This window comes from Balaenoptera borealis (assembly GCF_965194805.1).
Source record: "Balaenoptera borealis genome assembly, chromosome: 9".
Lineage (NCBI taxonomy): Eukaryota > Metazoa > Chordata > Mammalia > Artiodactyla > Balaenopteridae > Balaenoptera > Balaenoptera borealis.
This window is the reverse complement of record NC_138873.1, coordinates 51,651,370-51,678,834: the sequence shown is the minus strand read 5'-3', so window position 1 is coordinate 51,678,834 and position 27,465 is coordinate 51,651,370. Positions and strand designations below refer to the sequence as shown.

At 46.7% G+C, this 27,465-nt stretch overlaps 1 protein-coding gene across 2 annotated transcripts; it reads left to right on the top strand.

Moving 5' to 3' along the window:
- Nucleotides 1-225: 225 nt before the first annotated feature.
- On the top strand, nt 226-21,431 carry NR2E1 (nuclear receptor subfamily 2 group E member 1). Of its 2 annotated transcripts, none has more exons than XM_082404865.1 (9): nt 226-1,195; nt 5,900-6,045; nt 9,290-9,377; nt 10,961-11,196; nt 12,477-12,623; nt 14,753-14,849; nt 15,237-15,386; nt 15,627-15,732; nt 20,772-21,431. In XM_082404865.1, exons 1-9 carry the CDS (start codon nt 1,171-1,173, stop codon nt 20,809-20,811), a joined length of 1,035 nt encoding a protein of 344 aa, XP_082260991.1. In that variant the 5' UTR covers nt 226-1,170; the 3' UTR covers nt 20,812-21,431. The 2 variants fall into 2 exon arrangements, with proteins under 2 accessions (XP_082260991.1, XP_082260990.1); XM_082404864.1 differs by having other exon boundaries at nt 229-1,195; nt 19,904-21,431.
- The last annotated feature ends 6,034 nt before the right edge of the window (nt 21,432-27,465 follow it).

The window sequence follows — 27,465 nt, the reverse complement described above, 5'->3', positions numbered from 1 at the left end:
CACGAGACCAAGAATGAACCAACTCACATGGCCATATCCGGCGCGCACAATCACACACAAACACACAGCCACCCAGTTCTTCCACGAATCTGTCTGGCGCTCTGGAGAGAAGGGGGAAAGCGTTCTGAGAAAGCTCCAGCTCCCCTCCCCTTCCCCCTTGCCATGAAATATAATAATTCATTTTTACGAGAGCTGCACCGTCCTCACCATCTCGCACGCACAGAGCCACACTCCCATATTCACACTCTAACTCCTCAGCTCCGAGAGCGCCTGCATTTTCTTTGGGAGCCGCTTGGAGGTTCATTAATATCATTAGCATTTAACCCCCTCCCTCTTTCCATCCCCTCCCCGCACATGGCTGACGTCAGACCCCGCCAGGAGTTGGGGGAAAAGCTAAGTGGGCCAGGGACGCCCTATTCCCCTCCCCGTGGCTGCCTGTCAGAGCGCTTCTGGAGATATTACAGGGGACCCAGTCCGCAGCGACAGGCACAAAGTCACGGGGTAATGAACTTCGGGAACCCTTTGCCGCTGCGTGCTCGGCTCTCCCCGGAAACCGGGAGCTGGCCTCCTGTTCCCTCGGAAGACTTCCCAGCAATCTAGTTTTTCCCACTCCGCGCTCGGATTTGGGCAGCGCGGAGCCCATCTGCCTGAGACTGCGGTTGTGTTTCCCTTCTTTCCGTAAAAGAGCAGCGGTCTGTAGAGATCTGCCCACACTCTGCCTGCCTAATGTAGAGGGAGGAACTGAAGACTGAGAGACAGGAATGGGGAAAGAGAGGGATTTTGCCCTTTTTGCTTCGTAGAAAGACCATTTTCGTGTCTCCATCTCTGTTCTTCAATACCCTTCTCTTGCCTGTCCTCCCTTCTCCCTCGATCTGCTTGTCCGTCTCTCCATTTGTCTGTACATGCCTGTGTCCATACCAAGCAACATTCCCAGCAGCTGCGGTTTTGCAAGAGGCGGGAAGAAACTTAAGGATGCTTAATTTTCCACTGTGGAACGAATTCTGAGCGCCCGGGGAGCAGCGCAGCGCGCAACCGACACCCACCTGTCCGGCCCCGGAGCCTCCCAGGCTGGAGGGCGGCTGGAGAGCGGCGGCGCCCGGCGGCGAAGCGGGCGTTGCCGGCCGGGACTCGGGCAGCGCCCACCAACCGCTCCGCCCCGGGACCGCCAGCATGAGCAAGCCGGCCGGATCAACAAGTGGGTACCTATCGGGCCGCCGCGGGGCTCAGGCGCGCAGGCTGGGACGGACGGGCGGGCGGGGTGGCCGGGGAGGTCCTGCTCCGATCTCCGAGACTCCGAGCCTGGGAGAGGGACTCCAGCGGTGTGTGCGCTTTGGCCCAGCTCCTTGTAGACCATGAGTCAGTGCCTTTCGTGGTGAGGGAAGAACAATTTCGTTACCTCTGGATTGCTTGATTTCCCCCTTTCTCTGGTATGGTGGGAAGGTTGCGACCCAGGCCGCCCAGCAGTCCCTCGAGTTGCCTCCACTTAGCCGCCAGGTGCGGGGAAGAGGGGGAGGAGGCGGCGGGGGCGGGAACTAGGCCGCAGCCCCAGGCTGCAGCACAATAACACGCTCGCTCAAAACTCCGAGCTCCAAAGCGCAAAAGCAACTTTGCGCAAAGCGGATTTTGAATGGAATGCTTTGCACCCCTTTTCTAGCTATTTCAAATAATCCTGCAAATTGGGAAGCAGAAACAATTTAAAAGTCACATTTTCCTTAATCCTAAATCCGCGTAGGTCATAACTGGGGAATTTAAAGTATGGCGAACCGCTCTAGCAAAGAGAGGACCAAATCCCTAATCCCAAGGAGTTTTCGAGCGGGAGCTCGGCAGAGGCAGGAGAGTGCGGCCTGTTCCCCTCCGCGCGCTCCTCTCCTTCCTTAACCCTGCTTAGCTGGAGGCTCTCCCTTGGAACGCCAAGTCGTGGCTGATCTCTCACCGCCCCTAGACGCCGGAGTGCAGGGCTGAGTGTCCGTGCGAGGGCTTTTGCGTGCACCTTGCCTGCGGACCTTGAGAATGTGCAGGCCAGAGCCGGCGCTGGGCCGGCACGGCCGCAATGCCAGGGTCTCCATGCGGCGTTTCAGTTCCCGCCTTCCGGTGGCCCGGGGCTGCGGTTTCCAGGGTCCAAGGCTGGGGGTGGTCGCTGCTGAAGTCCCCACATCCCGGAGTGCTCCCGCCGCCCTTGTCGTTTTCGCTTATAGCATTTTTGGCGCTTGTGCTTTCCTCAAACACCCCCTCCCCTCACTCCCGCTCATTGTCCCGAGTCTTTGAAAGTTAGGAGAGTCCGAGATACTTCTGAGGACTGATAATGAAGTCCCACTTGAGTGGGATGCAATTCCTCCCCGCCCTCCCAAGAAGTGGGTTGTGTTTTTACTTTGTCCGTTTGTTTTGGTTTTGGGCGCTGCCATTTTAAAAATTAAAGTGAACGTGAACAAGAAGAAAAAAGGAGAAATGTTTGGAACTAAGGCGGAGGGGGGAGAGGAGGAATCTTAGCTGCCGCCCGAAACAGAGCCGACCCTGGCGGAGGACTGGAGTTTCCAGTTAGCCTCGGGCCTACCTGGCCCTCGCTGTTCGAATCTCTGGGAAAGGAGGCGAGCTCGCATATTTTTTGTGGCCCATGTTCTGGCGTGTGTGTGTCCTTCCCGGGAGGTGCAGAAGGAAAGCCTTCCTGGTGCATTCCGAGCCTCTACCGCTAAAACTGAAGACGGCAGGCCTCGGCAGGCCTCGGTCCTTGCTTGCCCTGTGACAGGTCCTCGCCTCCTTCCCTGGAAGTAAGGAGCCTCAGACCCCTCGCCCACTTGGGGTGCGCAGTCGCCGGGGTTGAGGAGCCTTGAAAAGTGAGGCCTCGGAGGTGAGGGAAGGGGCGGGCGCGAACTGGGTTCGCTGGGGACCGCGCCCGCATGCTGTAGATGGACTAGGACGCAGGCGGACCGTTCGGACTTTCAGGAAAAAAGACAGAATGACACTGGGGAAACTTTGGAGCTTTCCAGCTTCCCAAGAGCCTGAGTTGGGCCTCCTAAGCCTCGAGCCCGACGCAGGTCCGGACGCCTCCGCAGGGGTTTCTCAGGCCCGCAGAACAGCAGACCCCGCCCGCGGCGCGGCGCCGCGCCATCCAGGCCTTCTCCAGACCGGTGGCGGCAGCGGGGCCCAGGCCTGCGGCCCTCGGGCCCCGAGCAGCGATGGGGTCGGCGCGCAGCGGGCGAGGTCAGGGCCGAGCCCGGCCGCGAGGTCTGCAACTCCCGCCTTGCTCGGATTCGCACAGCTGGAGAGCAGAGAGATGTCACCCGGGAGACCCGCCTGGGTGGTAACAAGACCCCGGCCAGTCACCCCTGCAGCCCAGACTAACTTCTTTCAACAGCCTCTGATGGTAATTACAGTAATCGAAGCTGCCATATATCTTTAGGCAATTATGACACACAAAAAGCCCCGAGGGGACCCCCTGGCGAGGGAAGTTAAGAACGGTTTTCCAGCCTCAGGAAACTCCCGCCTGCCTCACGTCGGAGCTCGCTCGACTTGCTAAATGAGGGGAGCTTTGCAACGGGGTCAACCAGCTTGTCTCGTGACCCAAGTCACCTTAACGTGGCTGGGTGGCGGAGTCTGAGGCGCACACCCGCTCTGCCCCGGAATTTTCTCGTCCTCCCCTGTGTGCCCCGCCCCAGGTGGGTACGCCTGTCTCTAATCTGCCCCGGGAGCCTCGGCCTGGAGGTCTGGGCAGGGGTAGAGCCGACCTGCCGCCCTGGCGGCCCCGGGGGGCCGATGGTCTAGGAGCCCCGCCCCTGGAGCCCAAGTAGCGTCGCCCGCCCCTAACTGGTCCTCCCTCCACCCCGTCGGGGTTCTCCAGAGATGCATGTCCCTGGCCTCCCGTCTGGATGGGGGGACGGGAAAGAGAACCCCCACCACTGCTCCTCCCGCTAGCTCATCTTGGCATCATCAAAACTGCCACCGGGAAGAGGAGGACAGCTGGGACGACAGGATGGCTGTACCCCAAACACCGACCCCAGCTCAGCCAGAGCGTTATGTAGAGGAGAATGGTTGCAAAATATGGAAACCAAGTTTACTGCTTTTCAGAGTGAGGGCGGCTGCTGCGCGGCCGTTGAGTTCCCTTGGGCGCAGTGACAGGTCCGAGGGGGTGAGGGACAAAACCCGATGTGGCCTCCCCTGGCTCTCTACAACCCCCTCCTTCCCCCAGCACAACCTCTCCTCCCACCCTGCGGGAGAGGGGTCGCCGAGGCGGTGGTCGCCGCGCCGCGCGCCTCCCCCGCCGCCCTTTGTCGCCATCCGAATTCCCATGCTACTTTTTTTGACGGGTCACTGGTGGCTCTATAGGCAGGTGCTACGGCGGGGTTGTAATTGCCCGGGCCGAGCCCGGTGGTTACCAAACCCCCCTCCCCAACCCTGCCGCCCGCGTTCTCCCCGCCCCCACCCCCTGCAGCTCCTCGACGGCCGCGGTCGGGGGTGCGCGCCCGCCGGATGCCTCGGAATCCACCGGCGAGTTTCCACCCTGAGACCTCGGGCCCTTCCTGCGCGGCGCCCTCGCCTCCCCTACTCCCCTGGCCCAGTCGTCCTCCCCCTTGCCTCCCATCACCCCAGCCTAATCGTGGTCCCTAACCTGAGCGCTCCAGGAACCAGGTGCCAGCTTCACAGAGGCCAAGCCGGAGGCCGCCGGGGCCCAGACTGGAGGCCTTCGGGCCGGTAGCAAAGGGAACATTAAGTGTAAAGAAGTTAATTATTAACTAGTATTGTTAAATATCATCATCATCATTATCAAAGTATTAATTAAGTTAACTCTTTATTTAATACTCCCTTTTTTTGCACGAAGGATTTCAAAGTTCTTATGAGCCACTTCAGGCTTGTTGGACCCTTGAACCTTATAGAAAAATAGTTCCCTCCCTTATAACTTTTCGAATTTTACCCTCTCCCTAACATTCCTATAGGGTCCTCGGCCATCCCAGGCTAGAGGGGATTCCAAGGCGATTTCTCTTAAGTCAGGCGACTGTCGAGGCCACTGGGGGTGGGGGCAGTTTAGGGAAACCAGTCAGATCCTTGAAAAAATCAGCCTCAGACAGCAGTGGAAAAACAGAAAGCAAGGGACCCCCGCAGGATCTAGTGTGAGAAGGTAGGGCTTTAAGGGGGAAGACGTTGGGGAGTCGGGGTGGAGGGGTGCCGTCCCACCCTAACCTGCCAGGGAATCGACATACTTACAACACTCTCCTCCTACTTGCCTACCTCGGTGCTGGTTACTTTGGGGAGGAAAAAAATTTTTTCCTAAAAGAAATTATTTCTCAAAAGCGATCCATCAAGCATTATTTTAAATAGGTAAAGTGAAAGTTGGGCAATTACCACTACCCTTATTATCATTAATAATCCTAGTATTAGCATTACAATAATAATCCTAATAATAACAACCGCCCGGCAGCTCAGAGAAAACTCGATTGCCTTCCAGCTGCCATCCCTGGTTCCAGCCGTGTTTGTTTTTCTTCTTTTCCCTTTTACATTTCAAGTTTGTCTCCTCGCGCGCTCACTAACAACTTTCTCTGTTAAATGCAAGAGCAGGAGAGGGAGGCGGCCAAACTTTCCGCGGAGCAGAAAGGCAGCGGCGGCCGTGCTGCCGCCCCGGCCTGCTGTAATCTTTTATTCCAAAATGGGTTTCGGCGATTAGAGGAGACCCAAATACATGTAGCGGTGCATGAATAATGCTCATTGTAGGAAACTGACACTTGCTCAAGGAAAAAAAGTTTGGCTATAAAATCACTTCATTATTTGCTTTTACCGCAGCTTCGGTGCTAATCCCTTCAGAGGTCAGATTGCTTAGCATCTCTCTCTCCCTCTCCCCTTTCCTCCTTCTTCTCCGCCCTCCTCTCTCTCTCACCCCATCCCCCCTTCCTTGTCTTTCCTGCGATTTCAGGCCGTATTTTAGATATCCCCTGTAAAGTGTGTGGCGACCGCAGCTCGGGGAAACACTATGGGGTCTACGCCTGCGACGGCTGCTCGGGGTTTTTCAAACGAAGTATCCGAAGGAATAGGACGTATGTCTGCAAATCTGGAAACCAGGTACCTTAGCAGGGCTACGCTGCCCGGCTCCCCTCTGCCGCCTCCCCTTCCTTTGTTTGTGCCAAGGCCTCCTCCGAGTTTCCAAGCTGCTGAGGAGAGACCAGGCCCTGACCTCTCCTTTCCTCTCCCCTCCTTCCTGCCTCAACTCTCAGTGGCCCTTTTGCTTGGGAAAGGCGGAAAGAGGCAAGGGAAGAGAGCTGAGTTTGAAGGAGGAAAGCTGAAGTCCCAGCGTCTCCTTACACCCCCTATCAATCCCCCCCCCCTTTTTTTTAATCCTCTGACAGATTTTGACACTGGGTAAGGCCCACACCCAGTGACTATAAAGCCAGCCCAGGGGATCTAAGGAACTTTAGGATCTAAACCACAAGTGCAGGCAGGTAAAAGGGCTATTTTATGTCACTGCCACCCCAGTCCCATTCCTAGCAGCACCTAAGCTCAGTGCTCTGACCCGGGTCTGTCCGTGCAGAAGTGAAAGGCACAGGGCATTTCAGTCAGCGAAGTGAGTGTTGGCCAGTTGGAACAGAGAGGATGTGCTGTATGAGGGGCTGTGCCTTCAACTTCAGAGAAGCAGGGCTGCTTGGTAGTGGGCAGTGAGGCTTCAGCACCCATGTGACTTTAGTTGGGCCTTGTCAGAAAAGGGCAGAGTGAGCAAGAAGAGAAAGTGCCCAAGGAAGGAAACTGGGAGCCTCTCCATGGCCCCCATATCTTCACTTTCTCTGCTTCGAAGAGGTGCCTGGTTGATTCTGTTTTGATCTTGAGCAGGCAGAACTGTTTCAAAGAGACAGAGGAGTAGGGGCATGGGTTGAGTGTGAGCCAAAGCTTCCAGAAAGAGTGAGCAGACCCCTCCCCCTGACTCAGTTTCCAGTTCAGTAGTAGGTTTATTTCAACCTAGGAGATCAGCCTTTTGGTCCCACACTTGGCCTTCTCCTTAGCCAGGCACACAGACCCTAAATACAGAGTGACCATCTCCACTTCCAAGAAGATCCTGGAGAGCGCAGTAATCAGAAAACATCCTTTGGTAACTAAAATGTTAAAACGTTTTCGCTAATTAATATATATGATACACATATATACAAACACATATATTGTCTGGTGCTAGTGAATTGTTTATCTTTTTCTGAACCTATGTCTGCTCATACCAATTTCTGATAGATTTGGATTATCAACAAAAACAAGAACAAGAAGATGCTGCATTTGGATAAGTTATTTTGAACTCTCCAGCCCTGTTACCTGTTTAATTGGGTCCATAGCTCTGTATCAGTTTCTCGCTTCACCATATGGACACATCACATTATATACACACAGGACTGTATCCCAGTAGCTCCACAAGAATATGGGATTACTGTGGGTCATCAGACTTGAGCAGGCCTCTACTTAAGTTATCTTTTACTTTTATGCAATGCACAGAATTGGGGAATCAAAACCTCAGATGTTATGCTTGATATTTTCAAAGGGGTTGGCTATCAATTCAAACATATTGATGTCAGCCCAAGTGCTTGTAAAGGAGTGTTGATAGACTCATCAGGCATGGTGGTCCTCTTCTTACACAGAGAATAAATGGACTTAGCTGAGGTGCGCATCTGTCTCTCAGGCTCCAGATATTTATATACATTTGATCTGATTTGAAGACACTCTTAAGAACTAATGAAGACTTCTATTATGCATTAGTATGTTTATCAGAACACTAGGAGGATAACATTTGACGATAGGCATATGATTGCATTTAATAATAAGTTATTTAAACCTCTTTACATTGAGCTATTACACTGGCCAGCAAAGATGACCTGAAGAATTCAATTAGGAAAAAAATTTATTTCCTTTCTCTCTTTTATTCTAAGCTTAGGTAAACAGCATTCTAATTTATTATTAACAGTAATGAGGATGTTTAGAAATTATTATGAACTTCTGCTCTACCTTTATTTTAAATAAATCAACGTATTTTAAATCAGAGGGTGTGATCTCATAAAACTGTGTGTTTGAGTGTATAATTTTTTCCTAAGGGATATTTCAGAAGATATGCTTACTCCAAATTCAGAGTATATGAATTTTGAGATTATGAAACAAAATAAAAATACATTTATTTTATTCTCTTTCTTCCCACTGTAAATGTAAAAGTAGCAAGTAGTATAAACAGAGCACCAAACTTCTTATGTATTTACTGTGTATAAAATACACATGTAGACATGACTCTTTGTGAATCTATGTATATGTTCTCTCAGTAATAACACCTAACATCGAGTGAATGCCATTAGAAATTTTCTCTGTTTTCCTCTTTTAATGGCCAATATTTTTCCAGAAAATTGCATTGGATAAAACATTTATTTTCTCATGCATCTCAGATAAGTATTTCTAAGGCACAATTACCTCTTTTTTTTTCTGTTATCTTGCTAATATTCTCAGTCTATGTTATCATTTTGTCAGACAGTCCATCACATTATCTTCCTGGTCATATTTACATGGTGGGCATTTCTAGAATTTGTCCAGGCCTTGGGCTCTTCCCTTCCCACTCTCACATCTGTAAGCCTTGCCCTCCTAACCACTCTGGCTTCTGCCTCACCTTCCAGGAATGGCTGTGTTTCTATGAATCTGGGCTAAAGCTAGTCTTTAAGACAACTCTCAACATGCTGGTCAGAAGCATGGCTTTGAGTACAAAGGCAAGAGAGAAAACAGGAGAGTGGAGAATAATGGGAAATATTTATCTGACGGATAAATGGGCTCACCCAGAAAGTGACAGAAAGAGGTAGAATCAAGACCTGAAAGTGGAAAGAATAGTTGGTGGGAGGGGGACGTGGCAGGGGTCCTGGCAGGCAAGCCTGCTCCTTGCAGAGCTCTAAGGCCTCCTCCTCCAGGGCAGGTCGCTGTCTTCGGTCCTGAAAAGTCTCGCCCCGCTCCAACCCCTCTGCGCCTGGCGGAAGTTCCCCTCGGGAGCTCCTCCCCACGCAGCGTAGTCTGGGCAAAGCAGGAGCTCTGACCCTTCACCTGATTTGAGAAGGACTTTCCTTCTTGTCCGCTTGCATAGGGTCAGGGGCTGGTCCTTTTGAAGTAGCCCCGGGAATCCCAGCCCTTTCTCTTCCTGGCCTTGCTGGTGCCCAAGGCCCTCGCGTTTCGCGGACCCAGGCTTGCAGCTCCGGGGTCTGTTGCGGGGTCCGTACCCGCCTCCACGCCTTTTCCCCGACCCGGCGCCGGCTTCGCGTCCCCAGCCTAAAGGTCCTGGGGGCCGCTGACCGCCTGCGCTCTGTTCCAGGGAGGCTGCCCGGTGGACAAGACACACAGAAACCAGTGCAGGGCGTGTCGGCTGAAGAAGTGTTTGGAAGTCAACATGAACAAAGATGGTAATCTATTCTTAGTACATCTTTTTATCCTTATGTTGGTTGAGTAGTAAGTAAATTATGTGTACAGAAAATAATGGCACTCCTATGCATATAAATCATCTCCTGAGCATTTCTTTCCAGGTGCTGGGAATTGGCCTCCGGCTTTAGTCATCTCCCTGCATGAGCCCCACCCCCACCCCACTGAACTCCCCAGGGCAAGACCCATGCCCACGTGGGACACTTGCGCCTCACAACCATCCCCACGAAGCCAGCGTTCTTGGGGCCCCCACTCTGCTGGGGACACACGTGTGACATTCTTAGCCTCCCATCCTGATTCCTCTTCTCACCTCTCCTTGCAGCCCTTTTGTGGCCAGACTTAAGCCTGTTAGCCTCCCGCAGGGTCTTGCTGTCTGGATAGTCTCCTGGAGAGGATATCTTGGGGACTCGGAGACGGGTTGAAGGAGGAAGGGCAGAGACACGAACACGCGGAATGTCCACCCCTTGTTTGTAGACTCACCAAGATGACAAAATCAGGACGGCCGTTGTGGCGATCTGAGCTTTTTCAGGGCCTTCTCTTAGTTCTAAAGAAAGGGGCTGGAGGGGCAGAGTGACGCCAGTGGGTGCCTCGGACACCCAGCTCCCAGAAGGCTCTTAAAGGCGCGCAGCAAGAACTAGGTCGTCAGGATGCTTCTTGGGCTTAGAGTGCAATCCAAGCTCGTGCCCGGAGGTGGCCTGGCGAGGGCGCCCCAGGCCGGGACGTGGCAGGGGTCTTGGCTGGGAGGGAGGGATGGGGCCTCAGGACTGGGTGCCGAGTGGGCTTTGCCCGGACGGAGGCCTGGGCGGGGTGGCATCTCCACGAGGTACGGCGCCCATTGGGGAGAGTTCCTTCCTCCGCGGCTCAGGAAGCAGGAGGGAGCGTCCAACCTGTTGAACTTGTGTATTGACAAGTTGTCAAGCTCGTCGAGCGGAAGATTGCCCTGAATTAATTTGTTTGTTTAAACTGTTGGTGGTAATTGTCACATCTCCCCTGCCTTCTTCCAGCACACTCTGAGAGGGCTTTCCCTCGTCCCATTCCCCAGCGGACCCGGGGTCGGGTCCTTTTCTCCTGGGGTCCTCGGAGGCCAAACGGCATTTCCAAGTGGGGCGGGGGATGGAGGTGGGGGGGGGAGTGGTCGTCGAGCGGATTGGGAAAAGTGTGTGCAGAGACGCTGTGCCTAGCTGTGCGCAATGCTCCCTCTACCCTCGATTGCGGTCGAGACCTAGCTACTCCTGCCCAGAGGGTCTCTGGTTTCCCTGCTACCTTCCCTGGGTGCGGAGGAGCCCTCAACCGACAGAGAACACACCTAGTCTTGCCTGAGGCTCGGGTATTAGTGTGACACTTTGGGCCGGGCTGCTCTTCTCGGCTTCAGCTTCCTTATGCAAACAGTGTAAGGGTTAAACGGTCTCAGAGCGCCCTCCACCCTCACATTCCTTCTCCCTCCTTCTCTTCACCTCCCGGGTGCCCTTGCCTGTCCAGACGCAGCTTTTGGCCCGAGAGCGCGGCAGCGTCTAAGTGTCACCGAGTCTCTGACCTCGGGCGTGCGCCGGTCTGTCTGTCTCTGTAGCCGTGCAGCATGAGCGGGGGCCTCGGACGTCCACCATCCGCAAGCAGGTGGCCCTATACTTCCGTGGACACAAGGAAGAGAACGGGGCGGCCGCGCACTTCCCCTCTGCAGCACTACCCGCGCCGGCATTCTTCACCGCGGTTACGCAGCTGGAGCCCCACGGCCTGGAGCTGGCCGCCGTGTCCGCCACCCCTGAGCGGCAGACCCTCGTGAGCCTGGCTCAGCCCACGCCCAAGGTCAGTGACCTTGCTGGGCCCGAGACCTTTCCGAGTGGAGGGCGGAGAGGGGCGCGCCCATTCTTTCTCAGCTGGCATGGCTCAGCCAAAAGATGGAGAGAGAGAGACCTCACGGGGTGCTCGGGGCTTCGCCGAGCTCTGCGGGGAGCTCTAGACCTCCCTCTCTCCCCTGTTGAGCTAGGGGTGCTCAAATTTTAGTGTGCAGTGAAGTCACTCTCTGAGCTGACTACAAACGTGGCCGCCTAGGCCCATCCCCCTTTCAGCAAATTTGAGGTGGGGCCCAGGAACCTGTGTCTTTAGAAAACACCTAGTGTAAAGCCCTGGCTGAACTAAGAGGGCAGCCTAGGTGTTCCTGGAGGACAGAAGAGCAGAGTTTGTTTTTAGAAGAAAGAAGTTGCCTACAGCTGGCAGAAGAGCTCCTGAATTGCAACTGCAGGGATCTAATCTCTTGGGCAAAGCCATGGGTCCCTAATGCAAGAGAGAAATGTGGAGCTCACCTTGTTAGGACAGTTTGAAGAACCTGGCTTCATTTCCCACTCCCCGTACTCTCTTCTGAGCCGCATGAATTTACACAAGAATTGAGCCTCTACTAGCAGGGACACAGTCAGAACCACCTCAAAAGGCTGCCACCTAGGGACTACCTTCCAGGCTTCCAGTTGGTACCTACCCAAAGCCCCCAGTCCAGGCCGAGAAGGGCTCCAGATCTCTCTCCCCCAGAGGAGGGCCAGCTGCAGCCCCACACTGCAGGGAAGCCAAACACCTGGGCACATGCACACACACAATATTTGCTATTGCTTTCTTATCCTTGATGTGTATAATAAGCTTGGGAAAGTAGTGTTATGAATATGTCGTCAGTTATGAATGGGAATGCTCTATGAATGATTAAGATGTCTAATTGAAATATTTCCATAATATACTAATCCTTTCTAAAAATACTCATATGCATATTTGTGTTTGGGATGCCTATTAATTTATACTTTCTCCACATCTACTTTTATTTACTCAAATGCAAGAAGCTCTTGTCTAAATTGGGAGACAGGCTTGGCACTTGGCTCAGCCTGGGGAAAATTTGCTGCAGGGGATAGAAAAGCCAGATGCCCCTCTTGAAGGAACAGGCCGCCAAAGAGTGGAAATGAGCCTCTCCCATCAATTATTATTCCCCAAACTCTATAGATATTCCTATCTCCTTCACTGGTCTAATTAGAAAGTTTAAAATTTGGCTCTTCTTGCAAAGCTGCAGTTTCCTTACTCCCTGGTGTTTCTCTTTCTTCCCCACCCAGTACCCCCATGAAGTGAATGGGACCCCAATGTATCTCTATGAAGTGGCCACAGAGTCAGTGTGTGAATCAGCTGCCAGGCTTCTGTTTATGAGCATCAAGTGGGCTAAGAGTGTGCCAGCTTTCTCCACGCTATCTTTGCAAGACCAGGTATGACCAAGAGGGCGCTGAGCTCTTGGGGGAAGGGGGTTGGGAAAGAAGCAACAGTAGTCAGTCTTATGAAACTAGAAGTTACCTGGATAAATCACCAAGGCCAGGCATCCGTTCTTAACAGCAGTAGGAAATGATTTTTCTTAGCTTCTTGCTGTGGGTTCAAAATAGCTAGCTATGGAATCCTTACTAAGAAATGTAATTATGTTATTTCAGGAAAGTTGGATATGATCTAAAAAAACACAAATATACAAGACCATTATCTTTTTTTTAGTTTAATTGAAACATCAAATTTAGTCACAAATTTTAAAAATCTTAATGATTTTTAAAATTGTTAATAAAACAATATTTTCTTAAGAACACTGGAACTGAGAGACATAGAACGTGATGAGAGTATTCCCTTGTAAGATTTTGGGAACTAGTCTCATTATTTTATATTTGCAGCTTTATATTTTCCATTGTGATGCTCATAGTTTTGGCCACTGATTGATCAGCATGAAGGATTAAAGAGTGCATTGCACACCTCCCTTGATTCTTCAAGTGCTTTTAGAGTTTTTGTAAACAAATAGGTCTGGTGCATAATCCTGTGGTTGTAAATGACATTAAGAGGGAGAAAACAAAGTATGTGCCTTTAAAATTGCATCGTACCGAAACTCAGAAGTTTTGTTGTTAGGAATATCAGAAATGGCCTCTGCCAGAATTTTTCTGCCCTTAAGGGAAAGAAGTAAACTGAAGTGTTCACAAAAATTGGCTGTCACCAGCACATTCATGGAAATTAATGACAAATTTCCCAAAAGGCTAATAAGTAGCTCCAAAAGCAAAGGATTTGTTTCTTTAATTCATTTGATACCTAATTAAAGCATAATAGTGCCCCTTAATATGAAGTACATTTCCTACAGAGAGCCCTGGCAATGTGCTCAAAACATTTAATCTTCTAGCATGGGATGTTCTTTTTTTCATGGCCTGGACTTTCAGACATGTTCAGAATTAGACGTTGTTTACCTTGCATTTTTAAAGTATTATTTTCTGTATTTAATGCAATAAAACTGAAAATAAAGCACTTTGAAAATTAAACCTTTTGGTCTAATTGTGATTTTGGTTACAAGCCTTCACAATTCAGCCCTTAGCTCTCAAAAGAAAACCCTCTCACATCCAGAACTGACTGTTTTTTGAGAGATTTTTCAAAAACAAATTTTTCAAGATGGTTAGTTTCTATCTTTGACCAGCTTTACTGGTTGACTCTGACCATTTGCTCTGTGTGTGTGTGTGTGTGTGTGTGTTGACTCTGACCATTTGCTCTGTGTGTGTGTGTGTGTGTGTGTGTGTGTGTGTGTGTAAGTTGGCTATTTTTTCTCAAAACAAGTATTTGTAGACTATTTAATCCAAACAAAATTTACTTACTGTCTGCCACTTAGCCCTTCGGTGGAAACCCTTCAACAACAAGCAAACTGCAGTGAAGTGGAATCCAGTATATTAATTTCGAAAAGGAGCCAGATTTTCATTTTAAATATTCAGTAGCACATTTTAATAGAATGAAAATGACAAGCACCTTGATGCTGTCCACTTATGAGTCTCAGAAAAATCAGGCAGTGAGATGAGGTAAACTCAGCAAAACCCGATTAACATAATTACACCCTGATTTCCCTGCATGCCTCTTGGGAATTAGTGATCGCTCTCCCAGCCCAGCCCGCTCAACCCTCCAGGAAGATGGGGGCCCACATCTGCATGCTTAGTCTGGAATCCTCAACCCCTGATAATATCAACATTTTCTATGAGGGGAATCTGCCTGCTGTGCTGCTGGTGACATTTCATAGAGCCTGGGTCTCCTGAGAAGTTTCTAGGTGGTCAGGAGCAAATGGATGCAAGAACAAGAAGGGTAAACCCTTTTCCAAGGGAAGCAAAATTTGGGGAATTGGAATGGCTGACTCTCAAATGCATGTGCTTAAGTATAGACACCTTTTAATAAAGGAAAATACGAGAAAATAAGGGAAAGCTAGAATATTCAGAGGAAAAACTATCAGGACAGGCATTTAAAACACTTCTTAAAATGATGGAAATTTACATATTGAAATTGTTTATAAATTTATAAATTACACACTATATTATATTATACATCTATTGTATGACAGCTGATGCTTTTGGAAGATGCTTGGAGAGAACTGTTTGTTCTAGGAATAGCACAATGGGCCATTCCGGTTGATGCTAACACTCTACTGGCTGTATCTGGTAAGAATTGCACAATTTAATGACTTTGTTGTAGAAATTACCATAAAAATACATTACTGAAAAAAGAACAACATGTAAAGAATAACAAATTCCTGCTGAACAATAGAGTATACCTGTCATTTATAAATCTATATTTAAATGCAAATAATGTTGTTTTGTTGTATTCATGACTGCTTGCATTGTTATTTAAATGCAAATTACTGTGTTTGTTATCATCCAAGAGAAGATTTTATATTAACTTTCATACAATATAGCCAGTTTACATGGAATCAGATATCTTAGAGTGACAATTGAATAGATATTGATATGCAGGATTTTGTCAAAGATCAATATTAAATCATGAAAATGCCTTCATGTTAGAGCATTTATTGCATATTTTTATTCTAGGCATGAATGGTGACAACACAGATTCCCAGAAGCTGAACAAGATCATATCTGAAATACAGGCTTTACAAGAGGTGGTGGCTCGGTTTAGACAACTCCGGTTAGATGCTACTGAATTTGCCTGTCTAAAATGCATCGTCACTTTCAAAGCTGGTAAGCAGACACAAACTGCTGTCTCTTCTCCTTCCCCAGTTTTGCCATCACTAATTCAGCCACCTCCAAGTCCAAAAAAGAGGTGATGGTTTTCAAGAGAGCTGATACTCTTAGTCTGACTCCATTTTCGATAGCCATGGAACCTGCATGTTCTTCTGCTGGCCATCCACTTCCAGAGAGTGCTTTCCCCATCTGCATTTCCTGTGCTGCCTATCACAATTTCCTGGTCTTCATTTCTAGTTCCTACACACAGTGGTTCTGAACTGAGAAGTTTCCGGAATGCTGCCGCCATCGCAGCTCTTCAAGATGAGGCTCAGCTAACTCTCAACAGCTACATCCATACCAGGTGACCCTTGTTTGCCTTGAACATGTACTTAAGAAAATTGCTTCCATTGTGAATGTGTGAGCAGACAGCAAAAAGCCAGTTCAAACATTGTGACTAATTATCCTGTTGCCAAGCCAGTTAATTTAATTAGAATCTATGTCCTCACGTATTTCGAAGGGTAGGTGAGAGGAGCAAATCAAATTAGATTACAAAACTGAAAGCACTGCCAGACACCTTACACCTTTCCTGGATGAACAAGTTGATCCATCAATATAGCTAAACACATTGAGGTGAATGGGCCCAGATATGAGAAAGGTGAAAAATGAAGGCTAAAGTGTTATGTTAGTTGATATATTAGAGAGTGGTCACACGATCCTTTAAAAAAGGCAAGTGCCTTTCTTTGGATGCCAATCCCAAATAGAAGGACCAGAGAACTTTCTAAAGAGGTCATCTTTAACCCCATCATGACTGCTGTCTGGCTTTGGTGTTTGGTATCTGTTGAGCTATTTTGAGTCATAGCACCCATCATGTTACTTCTGGCCAAGCAAAGCCCACTGACAGAGGCTGTTCTTGGCTATTTGTAGAAACTCTCCATCACTGGGGTTCCAGCAGTGCTCCTCCTGGCCCACCAAATGGGCAAATCCACCACGAGGTCTACAGACTTTCTGATTCCGTTTTCAGACGAAAAAAGCAAGGCTTTTAAAGAGCAGTGAAACCTTTCTAGCTTCCTAAGTTACGGCTGCAGTAGATCTGAGGTTAGAATAGAGTTGCTCTTCTTACTTATTCTCTAGATTGATCTTGAAGAGAAGCCCATGGAAACCAGTCTCTATCATCTCAACATCACCCATAGACACTATGCTGGGAGTAACTAAATCAAATGGGTAGAGGCAGTTAATGCTTCCATTACTGAAGGGGTCAAAGAAACCCCAAGTCACCTGTATTCATTTGGGATGATACCACTTCTGCAGGGATCTCCTTATTTCTTTTATAAATCCTCTTTTGAATACTAATGAGTAAAACTGTTCCCTGTCCCAGAGTCGTTGAATGTAGATTTCGGAATTCCTATTCCTGAAAGCTTTAGGCTTCACAGTAGATCTTCAATAGCCAACAGCAACCAATATCTATTGAGTGCTTACCGTGTGCTTTACAACCCAGCATATTATGATTTTCCCTAAAAGTAGGGCGAGTATACAAACAAGTAAATTTGTAAAATGTGAGTTTAACAACAACAACAAATTGTTCCCTGTCCATGGAATATCACTGAAACTGTGATGAGTGATAGAGCCTGTGTATGTTTTTCCGAATTAAAGTTCCGTGGTTTTAAATTTAAAATCCACATTAACTTTCAGAATGTATATAGTAAGCGCTTAAGTTTGTTCAGAATTATAAAATGGAACAGTACATAATTTGGGCACTTTTTCCCTACTAAAAACTAAATTGTATATCATAACTGACCTCTGACATTTAGAGTCTTTAAGGTATAAAGAACATCACACCAGGAGAATATGATACTAGGTATTGATTCAGTCAAGCCTTTGCTGAGTACTCGCTTTGTGCAGGGTGGCTGGTGAGCACTGTGGAAGACGAGAAAGGACAAGATACTACCCATGATCACTACAGGAAGTAGGCAGAAGTGTTACTCCAATTCAGACCAGGGAAGAGAAAAAGCAAAGTAGGGAGTGAGAGAGATGAATTCTAGTTGGAGGGAGTGAGAAAAAAATCTGGAAAGTCTGATGGATGGAGAAGACATGTGAGCTAGTTCTTGGATTCCAGCAGGAGAGAAGGGGACCAATAGGAGGCAGAAGAGGGGCTGGTAGAGGTGCCATGGAAGGTGCCAGAGAGGGAGTAAGGAGAGTCTGAGAGAGCCTGACGTTTCAGGAGCTGCTTCTAGGATGACCTGAGAGAGTTAAACCACAAATTAACAGAAGTCTATTTTAGAGAAATGACAAGTATACTACTTCTCTGTCACCCTCAAAACAAGGAAATTATTCATGGAAGGAACACATCTGCTTTGACATGAGCCTTTCATTTCATGATATCAGCTACAGCTAGAATTTAATATTAATATCTAGAGTCATACATGTGACAAAACTGACTATACCTTACTGCTTAGCTCCTTCAAATCAGCGAACATTCTCCTCTAGCACTTTCCTGTCTAGAAAAATAAAATCTGAAATTGAGAAGTTAATGTGGCAAACTGAGCTAATTGTGCATTAATTGTTAAAGCTGCAAACTGAGCTAATTGTTACAGCCCGGTAAGTGATTTCTCTAATTATCTAGGACATAAGGAGAGGGCTAGAAATTGGCATTTCAAACAAACTATATATAACTACGTGTAACAACTATATATAACTATATATAATAATAAATAATTTAGTTATATATAATAAACTATATAACTGACAATCAAATACCCAAATCTGTGACAGACACAGAACACTTACACCTGGAAAGAAAACTTCCAGTTATGTATGCTGATGGATGAAGTCAAGGGCATAGATACTCTACAAAATAATTTTGAGCAGTCAGAGAGCCCCTCTCTTTCTTTCCTTCTCTCTCTGTCTCTGTCTCACACACACACATACACATGGTTATTGTTTCTGGGTAGTAGAGTACTCCACATATAATAAACACTTAATTTGTGTTGACTGACTAACCAGCCCCTTCCTAACTAGAGAATAAAATAAGTGGGTGAGTAGGTGAGTGGATAATCTACTCACAGAAAATCAAGAGTTAATTGTCTATGGAGTCACCAAAATACGTCCTTTCTGAAAGTAATTATTTCCCACAGTGTTTTCTCACTGTGGGAAACTTCAGCATGTTGGGTGGATGCTGCAGACACGGTGGGGGCTTATTTAGGCAGCCACTGCTTCCCACCCACTGCAGGGGCCTTCTCTCCTCTGCCTGCCTGAGAAGGGAAACAGAGCTGTTGAAGAGAGTAAGTGGCCAAGGTGGAAGGGAGACGTGGGTCTTGGGATTACTTTCCAGGAAACGTAGGAGATGTTTTTGGCAAGTAGAGTAAGCGGTGGGATTTATGTATTTTTTTAAATGTAGAGGACCTCCACCGTGTCCATACCACATTATTAAAGGTGGTCTGGTGGTCCCTGTCCATCGGTGGTCATGAAGCTGGGCAGTGAAAGAGCCAAATGAGGTCCTCAGAGGCCCAGAATGAATTATCAGCCTCATATCAGGTTGAAGAGAGGGACTCTCTTGTGCCCAAAGCTAAGAGACAAGCATGAAAGTTGTTCCCCTGGACTCTGTTTGCATGGTGGGGTTATTGGACAGTTAAACTCAATGTTCAGCCACCTAACTCCTGTGTAGGAATTGATATCTGTCAGTTTCTAGCACCTGTGGCCGTGGATTGAACCTGGCTGAGTCACAGATAAGTGTCTCCAGAGGTCAGTCTTTTGGGTGGTTTGTGTCAGTGGAGGGAGACCTCCTGGTGGACTGTATTGACACCTGATTCCAAGCTACTGACTGAAGACGCATCAGGGCTGCAGCGAGGAGGTGGCTTATAGGCATCTAAAGGCAGCAGAGAATTGAACTTGCACATCTGAGCACAGATGCATGTTGGACATCAAGAGAGGAAATTGTTCAGCAATTTCTCACATCTTTAATTATATGCCAATTTCATTGACATGAAAGTTGGGTGGCACTGCCAGCCAACAGAACTTAGTCTTTAATTTGCAGTGTAATAAGGAGGGAATTATTCCTGAGAGTGACTAAGTATAGTGCCTGAATAATAATTTAGAGAATTGCGTAGAAAAGGAATCCATTTTATTTGAGGGAAATAGCCTCATGAAGGAGTCTTGAGAATCAGAAAATGTGAATGTTGTCACTAGTTTTGTCATCAGTACCATTGGTTGGTTTCTACACTGGCAACCTTAAGTTTATTATTTGGTCTAAACTTAGTACCATGTTTCTTAAAATTATTTTTTCTCCAAAAAAACTGCAACCCCTGTGCTAATGAGGAGACAGTCACCGTGCGCTTTTGGCAGCGTCATTATGTTCTCCATGCCTCGATTATTCCACCTGCAAAACAGGGACAGTAGTGCCTGGCTAGGACTCTGTAGTATGTTATTAAAGAGGCTGAATCAGGAAATTAAGCTGAAGATGGTGTGTGTTCAAGGATGAGATATTAAGCCTGTTAGTGATGGATCTTACCTTGCTTTCATGGCTTCTCCTATTCCAGATATCCCACTCAACCCTGTCGCTTTGGAAAACTCCTGTTACTTTTGCCAGCTTTACGTTCTATTAGTCCATCAACCATAGAGGAAGTGTTTTTCAAAAAAACGATCGGCAATGTGCCAATTACAAGACTGCTTTCAGATATGTACAAATCCAGTGATATCTAAGCTCTCCAAGTCCCTACTTTTCAGGATGGGACAGTATCTGATGAACTTCTACCCATGGAGAACAAGCCTCAACTAACAAACCCTTCAGGAAGCATAAACCTGGGAATGTGTAGCCTTCAGGAAAAAATGTCAATTGACACAAAACAATTCCAGTAGCTCTGACCTGCTGCCTCACCCAGGGTGGGGTGGCCTGGAAGGAAAGGGGGTGTAAGAGGACCGCCTGAGCAGAGAGGACTCACTGCTACCATGCCCTGGGAGGGGACCGAATTCGGGGTTGCCACAGGCCAGGCCATTCTGCCTCTTACCTGGAAGATCAGGCTGATCTATCAACAGCTGAAACATAAGTAGAACATTTTTTTTCCCTTTTAGCGTATAAAGTTGGGTAACCAAATATAGTTCTGTGTATAACATCATACAGCAGCCTTCAGAACTATCTTATGTTGAAGAACTTATTTTAAAGATAATGGTTAGGTTTTAAATCAAAAGTTTTATCAAAAGTTTCCCTTCTATTGTACTACTTCATAAAGTGGCCTTCAGAACTGAGTTAATAAGTGAAAGGTAGCTTATGCTGTGAGATTTGCTTTTTTCTCTCCTTCCTTTCTCTTTCTTTCTTCCTCTTCCTCCTCCTCCCCTTCCCCTTCCCCTTCCCCCTTCTCCTTCTCCTTCTCCCCCTCCTCCTCCTTCTCCTTCTTCTTAATACCATAGGCCAGGCAACCTTGTCAAAGGAATTGGTGGACGAAAATGAGATTCTCACCAGGACTTCAGGTTGGATAACATCTAAAAATAGAAGAGCTTTACTAAAAGAACACAAGTCGAGGGAGGATGAATAAAAACAGCAAAACCAAATAAAGTGGAGATGAATGATGGAGTGAGGCAGACTGCTGTCCCATTAACATAGTGCTGAAACCAAAGGCAATGGGGGTCCAAACTCGTGTTTCCGCGAGTCACACCAGACGGTAAATGAACAGAGACATGAGACCAGAAGGAACTTCAAGGAGATGGATGCTAAAGGGCTTCTTGATCCAATGCTAACAGCCTGAGACTCTTCAATGCCTTTCAGAAAACCGGTTTCTAGTAAAGCTTTGAATGCCTGCACGTGCACACACACACTTCGTCCTACACTATAAGCTGCTCCTTTGGTATGAATCTCTACTTATGGAAATGTAGAAACAAACATTTTAAAATAGCTGCTGTACTTTTCACATTTTGATTTATTAGGTACTAGCACTGAGGAAAAATATTCAGCACTTGGACTATTATAGGATGAGTAAAACTTTCCTTGTATAAAGTGAATTAACTGATTTGTGAAGTTAAAAGGTTGTACTCATTGTATTTACAAAGAATAAAAAATATATTGAATTTAAATGAACTCTGCCTGATTTCTTAGCCTCCCTCCCTGGCTGGTTCTTATCCACCAGTTATAAGGCGGCCGCGGCAGCTGGTGTAAAAACTGAAGCTCAGAGCACTGCAGCCTGAAGAACTGAACCACAAAGGCAATTTCCTTTTTACAGTGAATCCCATTTGTAAAACGATGAATAAAGAAATAAAACATAAGATTCCGTTCTCTGCAGCTCTCAAACGTAATTGCATCTGTTAGAAAAATTGCTGTGTGAGGAAGAAAGAGGCCGATTAACAGAGTCTTCATTCACTCACTCCTCTGTTTCTAACTCTCTTGCCAACATTTCAGTCCTGACCAGGAACTTAAAATTATTTAATGATCAAAAAGATAAAGTGTGAAGAACCATATTGGTGAGTAAGATGTGGAAAGAGCGGTAGAAATTGCGTTGAGATGTTCCCAGCAAATCTCAGGGCACTGGTCCCACAGCCAGAAGCCGGTGGTGGAAATCAGAGTTGCCCAAGGCCATGGGCACTATGCGTTCCTCCTGGGCAGCAGCTCCAGCAAGAGTCTGGAGCAGAGGCACTAGCATCTCTTGGCTAAACTGACTTGGCAGATAGCATGTGTGGAAGTTCAATCAGCCATCCACTCCTAGTCCACTAATTCCACTGAGAAAAAGAAGTTGGTCTTAAAGGAAAGCAAGTTACTCAAAGATGTGTACAAGAATGTTCTTTACAACACTGTTCATATTTAAAAACTAAAATGTCCACCAACAGAGAATAGATAAATTGTGGTAAATACAGACAGTGTTACAATAGTTCAAGTGAATGGACTAGAGCTGATGTATAACATAGGTAAATCTGGAATATGGTGTTGGGGGAAGTGAATCCCAGAGGATACATACAGATTGGTTTTAATATAAAATTTTGCAACCTACAGAACAATACTCCACCATGTTTATAGATATACAAATGTATAGCATATGTTTAAAACAAACACGAGTATGGTAAACACTAACTGTATGATAGTGGCTACCTTTGGGAATGGATGGGATTGCTGAAGGGTACCAAGAAGACCCTCCCTCAAATGTTTCTGAAATGGTTGATTTCATAAGACAAAAGAGAATTGGAAACAAATATAAGTTCAATGACAAGATTTGGCAAAGATGAGCAATGGATTCAAGGCTGTTCATCCATGTATTAGTCAAGTTTTACTTCAATAATGCTGAATTACAACCCCCAAGACTTTGAACAACAAACTTGTATTTCTTGCTCATGGGACTGTTGGGCTGGGCACCTGGCTGCAGTTTGGGTTCAAGTGGGCTCCAGTGTTTCCTCCTTCTGGACTAGCATCTTCCCTAGAGCAACTTCTTTGCATGGCAGAGTGCAGAAGTGCAAGGGGCTGAGCCAAACCATGCGAACACATTTAAACCTGCTGCTCCCGACATGTGTGTTCACTTTCCACCAGCCAAAGCCAAACACATGGCCAAACCCAACCTCATGGGGGCAGGGAGTGTACGCTTCTCATGGAGGAGGAGGAGGGGGGAATCGCTGACATAATAAAAGGATAAAGAAGATGTGGCACATATATACAATGGAATATTACTCAGCCATAAAAAGAAACGAAATTGAGTTATTTGTAGTGAGGTGGATGGACCTAGAGTCTGTCGTACAGAGTGAAGTAAGTCAGAAAGAGAAAAACAAATACCGTATGCTAACACATATATATGGAATCTAAAAAAAAAAAAAGGTCATGAAGAACCTAGGGGCAAGATAAAGACACAGAATAAAGTCCATTCTCTACTAAAGAATGGACTTGAGGACACAGGGAGGGGGAAGGGTAAGCTGGGACAAAGTGAGAGAGTGGCATGGACATATATACACTACCAAACATAAAATATATAGCTAGTGGAAAGCAGCCGCGTAGCACAGGGAGATGAGCTCGGTGCTTTGTGACCAACTAGAGGGTTGGGATAGGGAGGGTGGGAGGGAGACGCAAGAGGGAAGAGGTAGGGGGACATATGTATATGTATAACTGATTCACTTTGTTATAAAGCAGAAACTAACACACCATTGTAAAGCAATTATACTCCAATAAAGATGTTAAAAAAAAACTATTACAGTCATAATCTAATCTATTTGAAATACTCTCAGTAAAGTTAAAAGGGAGTAAGTTTTCTGTGACATGCCACAGAATACTGATTTCCCACCGGAATTGCCTTTGTTTGGGGCATCTCTGCCATTACAAAGAAGAATCAAACCTGGCTTTCGTAAATCAACTATAGTTTCAAAACAAAACAAAACAAAACCCTGGCTTTCAACACTTGAGAAAGACCAGAATTAAAAACCCAGTAGCGCTCTCTTCTGGGATTCTGAAATCTCTGCTGTATGCAGCCTGTATACTTTAAGAACCTCACAGCTTGCTTAGATTTTAAGGCAGACATCCTCTAGGGCTGCTGTTGTGGGGAGGTGTCACTGCAGTCTTGGATATACAAATTCCAGATACACAGTTTCAAGGTCTGCAATCTGAATATACCAACAAGAGAAGGTGAACCCAGCCAAGTGATTATTGCAGTCAAAAACCAGTCTTCAGTGCTTCTCCTTTGACAAATGCTTTTTCTGAATCTGGGAGGGTCACCTTTTAAGAGCAGTAATTGTGTACGATGACAATTAGATATGGAGTCTTACATTTGTGTTTGAATTACTTTTAGTTGTTCTTTGATGCTAGGGAAGAGAAAGAACAGAAAATGAGTTCAGAAACTGAATTGAGATTCCCAAATTATTTCACTTGTAGTTCAAGATTTTCAGTTCAGTTTAGGAGCCCAAGAACTGAACCCACTGGCCAGAGACCTGCACTGTGGTTGCTGTCCTTAATCATTTATATAAAAATGGAAACCCTCTGTGGTGATTGTTTCGTGATATATAGAAATATCGAATCACTATGCTGTGCACCTGTAACTAACATAGTGTTACAGGTCAATTACACCTCAGTTTTAAAAGAAGAAAGGACATGTAATCACAGTATTCTAATAGGTTCTGCAGTTAACAATTTTTACATTGTTATAATAATACAAACACTAATTATTGGTATAATTAAAAATATGATAAAATTTTTGGGAGAGGATGAGGGAGGAGAGGTGGAGGTACTAAATCTTCATCTCATAATATTTATACATTTAAAAATTGCCTTTTCTTTTTATTGTATCTATGAGACGATAGATGTTAATCATTTCACAATACGTAAGTCAAAGCGTCATGCCGTGCAAGTTAAACGTATACAGTGATATATGTCAATTATTGCTTAATAAAACTGGGGGAAAAACAAACAAGGTAGAGAACAGGAAAAAAAAAAAAAAGGAAACACTATACTTCTCTGAAGTTATTTGTGTATGTATGTGTGTCTCCCTCTCCCGATGGTACATATGGCTCTACTTCATTCGTTTTACCATCTGCCTAGTACTTCACTGTATGGATGGACTACAATTTACCCAACGAATTCCTTATTGGTGGACTTGGGTGGCTTGCAGTTTTTCACTGTAGTAAATTAAACTACAAAGAGCTGTCCTTCTCTGTACACTTCTGTGGACTTGTGGGGTATTTCTGTAGGGTAAATTCTTAGAAGTGGCATTTCTGGGTCACAAACATTATATGCATTTTTAATTTTGATACATACAACCAAGTGGCTCTCCAAAAGGATTGTATCAATTTGCACTCTGCGAAGAGGGTATGAGAGTGCCCATTTCATTGCTCAGAATTTAAAAGTGCTTAATCAGACACAGGCTTGATGAACACTTCAGAAGCTGTTAGAAAAATACAGAGAATACATATGTTTCAATAATGAATATGCCTCTGCTACTGGACTGGTGAAGTTGGTTTCACTTTGCACCCATGGTTAGAGCTTGGTTCCCTAAAATTTTCAATCTAGGCCACTTCTGTGAACTTTTGACAGTGCCCATATCACAATGAAGGTTGAGAGACAGTGGATAAATGAAAATATAGAAGGAGCTTGGCAGACACTTTCTGTTGCTAAGAAGCTGCTCTAAGAATCTCAAGTCACTCATTTTACAATAACATTTTTTATATTTGCTTATGGAGGGAGATCCCTGGTGGCCTAGTGGTTAGGATTTCAGGCTTTCACTGCCATGCCCTGGATTTGATCCCTGGTCGGGGAACTGAGATCCCACAAGCCGTACGGCATAGCCAAAAAAGAAAAAAAAATGGCTTATGGAAATTGAATAATAATAATAACTCTCTTTAACTGAATAGCTCCAATACCTTTACAACATATGGCTTATTTTTTAATGTAGTCTGTTTTTCAAATTATGTTTTTAGATTTTTGAGGCTCATTTTGGAACATGAAGTTTTTTTTCTCCACATATTGCTGACCTGCATATAGACCATTAGGGAGGGTTGTCAGAGCTTTCGACCACCGCTGAGCTGGGCTTGTTGGCAATGTACAGAGGGCAGTCTCTCTGATGAAGAAATGAGGATGCTACCACATATCCTGGGCATCTTTCTGATGTACCAAAGTATTGCAGTGTTTTGCTGGGGAACTGTGAGTAGGGTCAAGTACTGAGGCCAGGGTCATAGGTTTGATCCTCAGGGGAGCCAGGTGGCCTTATTCTGTCTGTGGCCGTAGTATCTCTAACGTCCTTCAATGGTTATGTCCCAGGACACTGAGCAAGTGGCAGTGGGGCCTGGGCTCCTCTACTGTGAAGGCTGGAGAACAGCTCCCAGCTCTTGTCCCACCAAGTGTCATCCAGGCCATCTTCTTTGCATTGACCCAGCCATGAGCCTAGAGGAAGGAGCGCTGGCCAGGGTGAAGAGACTGGGGTTCTAGTTATGACCAGTGTGATCTCCGGCAAGTCAGTTAACCTCTCTGCACCTCAGTATTTTCATCTGTGCAAAGGAGCACTAGGCTTAGTGGTGCCTAATTTCCCTTCTTCTGTTCTCATCATTCTCATCATTATCTTTTAGTTGGGGCCAGGAGACCACTGGAAGAAATTCTCCTTGGTGGCAAGAACTAATCAGATTGATCGGATTTCCAAACGTGCTCAACCTTGACTACTTTCCTCCCAAATCCTTTCATTTCAAATTGTTCTAAATCTTGGCTGCACATAGCATCACTCCAGGAGCCTTCGAAATGCTCAGTGCCCAAGCTGCATCCACACCAGAGCGATTACACCAGAATCTCTGAGGCAGGGCCTGGGCACCAGTATTTGAAAGCTCCCCAGTGATTCCAGTGTGCAGCTAAGGATGAGAGGCACTGAGGTGGCCTTCGGTTGGGAGGCCTGGGACAGGGGTCGTGTTCAGGCTCCCAGATCGTCTGTGTCCCTCATCCCTCATGCCTGGTTGCTCTCCCCCTACTCACTGGTGACCTTTAAAAAAGTTAATTCTTTCCCCCTTTTCCCTGCTCTGGCCTGTCATTGAGCTCACCCAGCTGATTGTGGCGCTTATGATTGAGAACCTCTTCTGACCGCTTCCCTTTCCCCAGAAATTAACGTGATCATTAAGGCTTATAATTTCACTTACCAGTGCTATCAATCAAGGGGCTGCGAAACAGAGTTGAGTGCTTTTGTAATTGGCAGCAGCCTGTGATTCGGAGCAGGGCATCCAGGGTCTGTGAGGAGGCTGGAGGAGGGGAGAGCTGGTGTGCAGGGAGGGGCTGTGCCTCCTTGAACTGACTCCCTCAGCTCTTTGTGACTGGCTCCCAGAGGGGCCAGTAAGCTCTCAGTGTCGTCTGCCCTGAATGTCAAGGCGAGGAAGCCAGTTCTTGCTGGCAGTGCTTCAGGCTAACCCTTGCCCACCCCAAGCTCTCTGCAATGGAAAGGAAGGTCTCTTCAGGTTCTGAAGAGAGGAATAGGAAAGATCAGTGGATTCTTTATACACTGGGCAACTCATGTCTTGTCAGGGAGGAGCAGTGGGTCCAGATTATATGTAGTTCAGAAGTGAGGTTAAGGCTGTCAAGCCCAAGGGAGTGACACGTTCCTCCCTAAACTGCTTGCTTAGAGATACCTTGGAACCCCATAAATAGCAGTTGAGCACGGAGCAATGCATGCTCTGT